This window comes from Conger conger, chromosome 6 (genome assembly GCF_963514075.1).
Source record: "Conger conger chromosome 6, fConCon1.1, whole genome shotgun sequence".
Taxonomy (NCBI): Eukaryota; Metazoa; Chordata; class Actinopteri; order Anguilliformes; family Congridae; genus Conger; species Conger conger.
This window is the reverse complement of record NC_083765.1, coordinates 3287750-3298610: the sequence shown is the minus strand read 5'-3', so window position 1 is coordinate 3298610 and position 10861 is coordinate 3287750. Positions and strand designations below refer to the sequence as shown.

Here is a 10861-nt window from a genome sequence, read left to right as displayed (position 1 = left end):
ACAGTCTCTCTAAAAATGTCTGAAAACACTTTAAAAATGTGCACTCGGATTATAATTTCAAATTGAATAGTGAAATTAGATCCTATTTGATATAAAGGGGAAAAAATATGTGTATGCAGTAGTGGTTGATTTTTGCAATGAGTTGTACCATGTTCATGAGAATCACCCGGCTGTGCGGATCTTATTTTGGCTACACCGGCATTAGAACCACCGACCTTGCGTGTCTCAGTCATTTACCTTAACCACTACGCTACAGGCCGCCACCAGAGCGGACAGTAGTCCTGACTGGAGAGGGTGAGGCACCAGGCTTCCTGCAGTGGCTAAACGAAGAGGTGAAGATTTCATTTTCTCTTAAATGCAGGGCCCTGTTCCGGTCAGCACCCTCATTCCCATATTCCCATCTACACCAAAATGTGCAGGGATCCAAAAATACTGCAGATACAGAGGATCCCAAAATTATTGGCACCCTTATTAAAAAAGAAAAAAGGCTGCAAATAATAACCAACACAGATAATAATCGATTTGCTGTGTTCAAACATATGGGAAAACTATGTACTTTTATTTCAAATATTTATGGACCTGACTGAGTGGAACGTCACTGCCCACAAAGAGCAGTTCAGCTTAGTTTTTCCTCAAGGATCCCCTAGGTTTCCTCCTAACTGTGTGACAGTATGTGCCTCTTAAAATTGGATTTGTTGGAGAAACTCCTGCTGTACAGTGTACAACTGAACGGTCCCCCCCCCCCCCCCCCCAGGTAAGTTAAGATGGCCATTCTTGCCAAAATGCTTTCCATATTGCCTGCAAGTGAAGGGTTTCTACCTGGTGTGTAATCTTTGGTGAGATTTAAGATTCGATGCATGGGCAAAACTCTTCCCACACTCTCTGCAGCGGTGTGGTTTCTGTTCTGTATGAACAAACTGGTGAATTTTAAGATTGTTTTTCTTGGAGAAGCACTTTCCACACTGCTCACAAGCAAACGGTTTCTCTTTGCTGTGGACAATTTGATGACATTTAAGATTACCTATTCGGGTAAAGCTCTTCCCACACTCGTTGCAGCAGTGGGGTTTCTCTCCTGTGTGGACACTCTGGTGTTGCTTAAGAACATGGAGATAGCCAAAGCTCTTATTGCACACAGGGCAGCTGAAGCATTTATCGCCTGTGTGAGTCACCTGGTGAGTTTTAAGCTTGCTCTTCCAGGAGAAGCACTTTCCACACTGCTCACAAGTGAACGGTTTCTCTCTGGTGTGAACACGCTGGTGGGATTTAAGCCAAGCTTTGTCAGGGAAGCGTTTCCCGCACTCTGTCCAAATGAACGGTTTCTGCCCTGTGTGAGTGCTTTCGTGAGCTTTGAGGACGTGTGACTGGGAGAAGCTCTTGCCGCACACAGAGCAGGTGAACAGTTTTTCCCTGCTGTGAACCTGCTCGTGCTTCTCCAGGACGCTGGAGGAAGTGAAACCCTTGCCGCACTCTGAACAGCTGAACCGTTTCCCCGCGCTGTGCTGCTCCTCGTGCGTCTTCAGTTCAAGAGTGTCTGGGAACGTCTTCCCACAGCGTGTGCAGATGAACTCCTCCTCCTGTCCCTCAGTTCTGCAGGGACTCTTTGCTTCTGCTGACGTGTCAGAACTCGCCTCACACGGGGCGCTTCCATCACACTCTCCTGGAGAACCCAGAGGGAACGGCATCTCTGCCGAAACCTCATCAGGCAGCCCATGAGAGCACTCTTTGCCGAGGGGGCGGCCATTTTGTTTCTGCTCGAGGTGTGATGCTGACCCCTCGTCCTTCTCCGAGTGTGGCCTCTGAGAATCTGTGTAATGTGGAGGAGAGAAGTCATCGTCTAACCGGGTGTCTCCATGCTCCGAGCTTCCTATGCACTGTCTGTTTTTTACCTGAGAAATTCCCAAGCCGTTGGCCTTGCTCCACACACACTGGAGCTCCATCCCCCAGTCTGCGGACTCCAGCAGGGGGAGTGTGGGGGTGAGATGCTGCTCCTCTGGTTCCTGTTTGAGTTCAGCTTGCAGCTCCTTTTCTGGGTCTCCTGCAGGGCAGGGTGGCATGTGCAGCTCCTCCACCTTACAGAGGGGTCCTTCACCACTGTTAGCAGCTGCCCCTGAATTGCCTGCACAAAAATAGAAATATTTTAATCTCAACTAATTGGTAATATGTGACACTTTGACTTGGCTTGATGTCCTTAGCAACTTTAACCAGTAATGACTAATTACAAATATATCATCATTAATCCCCATGGGAAGCTACCACAGGTATTCTCACAGGTAGCAGCAGAGATTCAGACCAATCCTGCTCTAGTTGATCAAGAATGTATCAATACATAAAACCCTGTTTAAAAAGTGGAATAATCGTTTTAGATTATAGGGGTGTTACACGTCTGCACAAAAAATTGGATAGTCTGACATTATATAAACCAAACCCACCGAATATCAAGGCTGAATATTTATAGAAGAGTTTTGTAAGAATGCAAGTACAAAAGAGTCTATATAAAAAATGGTCAAATTAAGAATTTAATATTCCATAGCTAATGTTATTCGTAGCGCGATTTTAAACACATTGAGCAAGTGTTTACTCATTTACGAATATAGTTACACTAAAAATATCTCCGAAACGAAAATAGATAAGCCAACCATTTTTATAAGCCAGATATGAAACATTTTATATGATACGTTCAAATGCGACCTATGTACAAATATCCGAAGAACAAGGGATTTTCTTTCCAAAGATATGAAAAAATCACAGTTCGTGCCGTGACACGATTTCCATAGCAACACCCAGCGAACTTTAAATGGCTATACCGGAAAAACGAAAATGAAGTAAAAATTTGCAGGAATGTTATACTTCATCATTGTCGACGACTTCTACATTGGAAGGGCAACTGAAATATTGCGCCGTGCTAGAGCTAGGCTACCTCTCTGCAAATGAACAGCTACGATTGCAAAATTTCCAAGTAATAAGCTATGCAACTCACGTATTTGTGATTCTCTGAATTCGTCGCAAACCTGAACATCAAAAGAGATGTTGAGAGAATTGTCCGGCGTTTCCTCTCCGTATCCTCGCACAGCCCTGAGCTCTCCCTCCATCAGCAGTAACTTCGTTTTTAGCGCTTCGTTCTCTCTTTGGCTTCTGCACATCTCCAATCGCAAGGCAGCAGACCCGTCGTCGACTAGTTTAGTGATTTCTACTACTGCCGTTTTTGCCAAATACTCCATGATGGAGGCCACCTGCACCTGAAAAGAATTACAAGTCGACATTTCTTGCTAATTGCATGGACTAACCATACACAACACGCGTATGAAACAGTCCTGCGTAATCTCGCGTTGGGAGAGAATCTTCTTCTTCTTTGAGTTTATTGGCGGATCCGCCCCCTACTGGAGAGTATAAATTGCCCGTAGGTATGATAACATATACATCCAACCTCTTTTTTCCTTTGATATAACCCTTTCCCCTCTGAATAATATTTTGTGCACTGCACGGTTCTTATTGAACATTTTCTTTGACATGCAATCCTCACACATACCTGAAGCATATTTAGGCATCAAAAATAAATTTGAGGCATCCCTGGTTTAGGAGGCCAGTGCCTTATCCATTAGGCTACTGGGGCACTGTGGTCACTCCATCTATGAGAGGCTAGGGCTGGGGCCCTCTTGATATAACAAAGACAAGAAAGGTCTCTTGTTTTTTTGTTGTAAAGGTAAATGTGAATGGATTCAGACTGCTTGTATGAGGTTGTGATGGGATACATTCAACATCAGCAAAATTAGAGAAAAGCATTGCAATATCCATTCATATCAGTCTAAACATTTCCATGTGGGGATGAAATGGCTGGAGTTCATTTTATTACCAGACTCTTAGCTATTGGGTCCAGCTCATTTATGACATCAAGAGGGACCTGATCTAATGAGCAAAACATGTTTTTGTCTCACTGCTTATTTCTATGTAGAATTTGCATTTAGCTATTTTTCAACTTTTAACCCTCTGGGGTCTGAGGGCAAGATGAGGAAAACTGGTGACTGTGTATTGCTCTGACATTTGTGTCATTTTAACAAACTTTATATATAGTGATTCCAAAGTGTCTGTGTCTTTGTTTTTAGCACAAACTCAGCAACAGTAATATGGCAACAGTAAGTAGGTCAGAATAATATGTTTGTTGTAAATTGCTGTAGAATCACACAAATTGTAAAGAGTAGTTTTTAAAACAGACATGAATGCTATAAAAACACATCAATTGTAACAACATTTTTGGATCACTGAAATTTGTTCATCTAGGTCTTGGGTATCCAATTAGAAACATAAAATAAATGACAACAACCTAGTGCTGTCACTACTATGTTTCAGCACCAGCTGACAATGGGAGGGCTAATGGCCTTTCTTCAATGAATATTTATGTGGTTTGCGGTCCTGCCAGGTAAGTAGGCTTTTCACACCTGGCCTGACCCCTCCCTACCTCTAAGACAAAGCAATACTCAATGAGCCATTTAGAAGACAGAAACAAATACATTTATTTGATTCAGCAATTTATTGAAATCACCGCACAAACTACATTCAACAAAGATGCCACTCACAAACATGTGCGTGCCATTTTTCAAAACAGTCCATGTTTTGCACAAGGGGGCATCACACTCTGCAGGATGGATATTTTGGAAAAAACGACACCATGTGGAAGTGCAGAGTATGCAAGTCTTGCAAGAACGCAGAGGTATGATCTTAGTGGTAACTTACAAATGCGCATCACTAAATATTCAGACGAACAGAGAAAAGTTGCAATACAGCACACGTATTTGCCAATATGATCGTAAGAAATACACTTGCTCTTGGATTTTGTCTGTTTAGCGAAGTTATTTCTGCTTTTTCCTCGAACATAGATACAGTATGCTCATATCGATAATGCGAGGACACGTAGTTTTAGCATCCTGGCTACGCCACTACACATCACGTATGTATTATATTGAGATGCAGTTTATATTAAACGAAGTTGCAGTACACGCAGAAGAAATGCACTTACTCATGACGTCCAGTCATCCGTGCCATTTTCCGTAATGAAACGTGTTCCGTGATGAAAAATGTTTACCTCAAAATGTCAGAATGGGGAAAAAATGTGATCTTACTGATTTTGACCATGGAATGATTGTTGGTGCCAGACGTTGTTGGTTTGTCATGAGCAAACAAATACACAGCACCTTTCTCCAAACAATGTTTCACATCCCAGTCAGTTGAATGTAAAAATTCTATATTATTATAGTTTTATCACAGGATTCGCGATATTATTAAAAACTACAACGACAATATTATTGGTTGCCTGCACATGTTGGGGGGCGGGGGGGGGGAGGTCAATAGGTGGCAGTCTGCAACTTAACGTGAACAATTATCCTGAATAAACAAGAAGAAGATCCTCCCCCTCTACAAGTTCACATGAGTGTTTTATATGAGGTTGTTGTGTCTCGCTCGCTAGTTCATCATTTGCAAGAAATGTCGTCTTTTCCTTCTTTTCAGGTTCAGGTGGCCTCCATCTTGGAGGTTTTAGCGAAAACGGCAGTAGTTGAAATTACTAAACTAGTCGACGATGGGTCTGCTGCCTTGCGATTGGAGATGTGCAGAAGCCAAAGAGAGAACGAAGCGCTAAAAGCGAAGTTACTGCTGATGGAGGGAGAGCTCAGGGCTGTGCGAGGATACGGAGAGCGAACGCCAGGTAATTCTCTAAAACTCATTTCAAGTTCCGGTTTGCGATGAATTCAGAGAAACACAAAGACGTGAGTTGCACAGCCTATTACATGTGAATTAATCGCACCTTTTTTTAGATTGAAAAATCTGTTTTGTGGCCATCGTAGCTGTTTATTTGCAGAGAGGTAGCCTAGATCTAGTTTGGCCCGGTGCAATATTTCAGTTGTTCTAATGTAGAAGGGCCGATCTTTGCCAACTCCAGGAGCTTTGCACCACAGCACCTCTTGGATCTTTTCTTTTTTTGTGTGTTGGTCGGCAATGATGAAATATAAAATTCCTTCAAATTTGAACCTCCGGTTTTTCCGGTAGAGCCATTTAAAGTTTGCCATTAAAAACGTGTCACGGCCCGAAATGTGGTATTTATAAGTCCATAACGTTGGAAAGAAAAGCCCTGGTTCTTCTGAAATTTTGCAACTTATATAAAATGTTTAATATCTGGCTTATAAAAACGGTGTGTGTAAACATAAAACACGTTACTAATAGCATTAGCTGAGATATGACCCATGGAATATTCAGTTCCTCAACTGACCATTTCTGGCGCATATAGACTCTTCTGTACTGTAACCCGGCCCTCTACCTTGGATATGTTTAAACTGCATTTTCTATAAAGATTTATCTTTGATATTCCATGGGTTTGGTTTATACTGTCAGGCTATCCAGTTTTGTATTGCAATTACCAACGATTATTCCACTTTTTAAACAGGGTTTAATGTATTACTGCACACCTCCTTAATCAAAGATTTAGAGCAGGATTGGTCTGAATCTCTTCTGTTTCCCATGGGAATTAATGATGATATATTTGTAATAAGTCATTACTGGTTATCATTGCTAAGGACATCATGCCAAGTCAAAGTGTGACACATTACCAATTACCTGCAGTTGAGATTAAGATATTTATGTTTTTGTGCAGGCACTTCAGGGGCAGCTGCTGCCAATGCTGGTGAAGGACCCCTCTGTAGGGAGGAGGAGCTGCACATGCAGCCCTGCCCTGCAGGAGACCCAGAAAAGGAGCTGCAAGCAGAACTCAAACAGGAGCCAGAGGAGCAGCCTCTCACCCCCACACTCCCCCTGCTGGAGTCTGCAGACTGGGGGATGGAGCTCCAGTGTGTGTGGAGCGTGGCCAACGGCTTGAGAGTTGATCAGGAACAAAATGGACAGTGCATAGGAAGCTTGGAGCCTGGAGACACCCGGTTAGACGATGACTTCTCTCCTCCACATTACACAGATTCTCAGAGGCCACGCTCGGAGAAGGACGAGGGGTCAGCATCACACCTCGAGCAGAAACAAAATGGCCGCCCCCTCGACAAAGAGTGCTCTCATGGGCTGCCTGATGAGGTTTCAGCAGAGATGCCGTTCCCTCTGGGTTCTCCAGGAGAGTGTGATGGAAGCGCCCCGTGTGAGGCGAGTCCTGACACGTCAGCAGAAGCAAAGAGTCCCTGCAGAACTGAGGGACAGGAGGAGGAGTTCATCTGCACACGCTGTGGGAAGACGTTCCCGGACGCTCTTGAACTGAAGACGCACGAGGAGCAACACAGCGCGGGGAAACGGTTCAGCTGTTCAGAGTGGAGCAAGGGTTTCACTTCCTCCAGCGTCCTGGAGAAGCACGAGCAGGTTCACAGCAGGGAGAAACCGTTCACCTGCTCTGTGTGCGGCAAGAGCTTCTCCCAGTCAGACGTCCTCAAAGCTCACGAAAGCACTCACACAGGGCAGAAACCGTACGCTTGTGTCGGAAAATGCTTGAAAACGCTTGAAGCCCACCAGCGTGTTCACAGCAGAGAGAAACCCTTCACTTGTGAACAGTGTGGAAAGTGCTTCTCCCTGAAGAGCAATCTTAAAACTCACCAGGTGATTCACACAGGAGAGAAATGCTTCAGCTGCACAGTGTGTAATAAGAGCTTTGGCTATCTCAGTGCTCTTAAGCGACATCAGCGAGTCCATACAGGGGAAAAACCCCACTGCTGCAACCAGTGTGGGAAGAGCTTTACCCAACGAGGTAATCTTAAAACTCACCAAAGGGTCCACACCAAAGAGAACCGGTTCTTGCCAACAGTGTGGAAAATGCTTCTCCCTGCAGAGCAATCATAAAACTCACCAAAGAATCCACACAGGAGAGAAACCCCACTGCTGCAACCAGTGTGGGAAGAGCTTTGCCCGAATCGATCATCTTAAAACCCACCAAAAGGTCCACATGGGAGAGAAACCATTTTGGGGAAAACCATTCAGTTGCACACTGTGCAGGAGGAGTTTCTCCCAGAATCGCACTCTTCAGAGACACGTACTTTCTCACAATCAGGACTCCAGACTAACAGCATCCCAACGTCCCGGGGCAATAAATAATGTTTTCGGGACAAACTGAAATCATTCCCGGGACACCTTTGTGACAAAAAGTTAGCCTACTGTAGTAATCAGTGCTGAAACTAGCCTACTGTAGTCAACTGTGCTGGAACTAGCCTACTGTAGGAGTCAGCATTGCCTGACGGTTGTTTTTTAATTTTTTTGCCCATATGTGTATTGTTATTCATTGTTTACCGCCAATGGTGCATCTAGGTACACATACTATAGTTATTTACAACAATAAGAATTTATTTGAGGCTACCAGTGTGGATACAACATTTTGAATAACCTATGAATTACCAACAAGAACACCAACTATGACAAGAATAAATACAAGTTTTGCTATATATACAACATTAAGTAAAACTGTATAAATGAACATTTATGGTAACTGAAAATACAGTCAGATGCAGCACTGTGCTTGATGTTGTTATTCTGCAACGAGTTGCTAACAACTTAGCCATAACAATTTGCTTTTTAAATTGACACGGTTTTTTTTACTATAAAAATAGGATCAAAATCATTCTTTCTTTTTTTTTCCATATACAAACAAATGTCCAAATGCCCAAATCCAAATTTGAAAGGATTTCAAAAAACCCCATTCATTTCTCGCATAAATCATCCGATTTTTGACCCGGAAGTCTAGAGAACGCTAATGAACCATAGATCTTTCCAGTGGGAATGACAGCATGCCTATCTGAGGCCTATTGGATACAACGCTATCATGTGATTGTGTACTTTGTCCTGTGCCTGCTTGCATGTAGTTTCAGTTATGTTTGTTGTCTTAATAGGCCACAGAAGAAGATTTCTGGAGCTTCTTATTTGCTTCATTAAAGAGATTGGCTTTGGAGAGTCATTCATTCAGTGGATTAAAATCCGATATAACTCTCCCACAGCGTCCATGATCACTAACTTACTTACTTCACAAAGATTCATGCTGGACCACGGCACCAGACAAGCATGCCCACTCTCTCCAGCTTAATATGCCATATTTATAGAGCCCTGCTGCCATCCGACAAAACAATAACATTACAGGAATACCGGCTCCAGATAAAATAAGTTCATATGCAGACAATATTCTCCTAGATCTACAAAATCCAATAACATCACTACCAGAAGTCTTAAATTAAATTACCTTTAGTTTAAAATGTCCTTTATTCATAAGTTTATTGTTAGATATTTCCTGATTGATGTATTCTATTTTGCTAACGATAATGGGACTCTTACTTTGAAACGATATTGCAGTTTCGCCCGGTAGTGTACCGGTTCAAATGGCAAGAGATGGGAGTGTGACAAACATGGCTGTTGACGGTTTTAATTTGGTTTTGTTTGGTTTAGCGCCTGGCTGAAAGGTCACAAGGTTATTCATTCATTATCCTAACTTGCTTATCCTGAACAGGGTCGCAGGGGGGCTGGAGCCTATCCCAGCATACATTGGGCGAAAGGCAGGAATACACCCTGGACAGGACACACGCACGCACGCACGCAAATTGCACTCCAGACGAGCGATCACTGAAACTCCGCTTACTATTGCTTATCTAGTTATGAAACAATATCAGTTCGCTATAACAAGCAATTGAGCGATTACTAGTTAGCTTCCCGAATCTACAAATATCCACCCGAAGCACAACGCTTGTGCAATCGCTACTATGTTCGTATTACCTATATTTTATTTTTGTAAATTCTTCAAGTTAATTATAGCTAATTTGCTTGTTGCTACCGATAACAAACGGGTATTTTTGTATAACTTGATATGTAGTCTTCGCTTGGATTATAAGCAATAGTACACAGAGTTTCAGTGTTTGCTTGTCTGGGGTGCAATTTGGGCAGCCACGTAGAATCCCCCAAAATGCCATTGGCTGTGGCAGTTGGAATTTTGGAGTTGGAGTTGGCATTTGTCAACCAATGAGCTTTAATTGCTGTACAGCTATGCAATGTTTTGATACATTTGACGGCTCGACAAATGTACACTTTGAAAGCCAAATTTAAGGACTATAAACACAGGCAGAGGGTGAGTCAACATGTCAGTGAGGTTTTTCAATGATCGGACGGGATTTACAATGATCTTGTAACAATGTTTTAAGACAAAAATCTTACCTATTGTACCTTTGATATGTACGTGATTGCATGTGCTAAGAGTATAAATCGTTGTCGTAGGTTTCTTTTTCTAGCCTATGTTAAGTAGCTAACCGCCAGATTGTTAACAACCCTTTCACGACTCATGAAGAAGCCATTTGCGGCATTTTGTTAGAGGAATATTCTAGTTTTAACTATTGAGTGTTTCGATGCCTGTAAAAGTATAAATTATTATTTTTGGTAACTGAAAATACAGCCAGATACAGCACTGTGTGTGATGTTATTCTGCGACGAGTTGCTAACAACTTGGCCCCAACAATTTGTTTTCTAAATTTACACAGATTTTTTTTCACAGATTAGCTGCTATATTCGCCTATTGTTCACAACCCTTTCACGACAAATATTCTAGTTTCAACTATTGAGTGTTTCTATGCCTGTAACTTTATAGCTAGTCGTATGCACAAGGTTTGCTATCTGTCTTGTTTTTAAGGGTCATTTTGGTTTAATGGTACATGTATGTTGTTTTTACTTTTGCGGTGTGTTTGTGTAATTCACCAGTAAAAGACATCATGAAGTAATCACCAGTAAGAGACAGACTATCATTCAGCTGGGGACACTACATTCAATGTATTAAACACAAGCCGCTCAGTCATCTGGACCAAATCCACAGTCTCACCACTCCGTTTGAAAGACTGATGCGCTGTGACTCAGAAACACCCTCTTA

General features: G+C 42.6%; 1 protein-coding gene across 1 annotated transcript; it reads right to left on the bottom strand.

Annotated features, from left to right (window-relative positions):
- On the bottom strand, positions 1 to 3301 carry LOC133130158 (gastrula zinc finger protein XlCGF7.1-like). The gene is made up of 3 exons (XM_061244476.1): positions 2978 to 3301; positions 1887 to 2116; positions 1 to 1804 (listed from the first exon to the last, which is right to left on the bottom strand). The coding sequence occupies exon 3, from the start codon at positions 1680 to 1682 to the stop codon at positions 816 to 818; it is 867 nt and encodes a 288-aa protein (XP_061100460.1). The 5' UTR covers positions 1683 to 1804; positions 1887 to 2116; positions 2978 to 3301; the 3' UTR covers positions 1 to 815.
- Positions 3302 to 10861: the final 7560 nt, after the last annotated feature.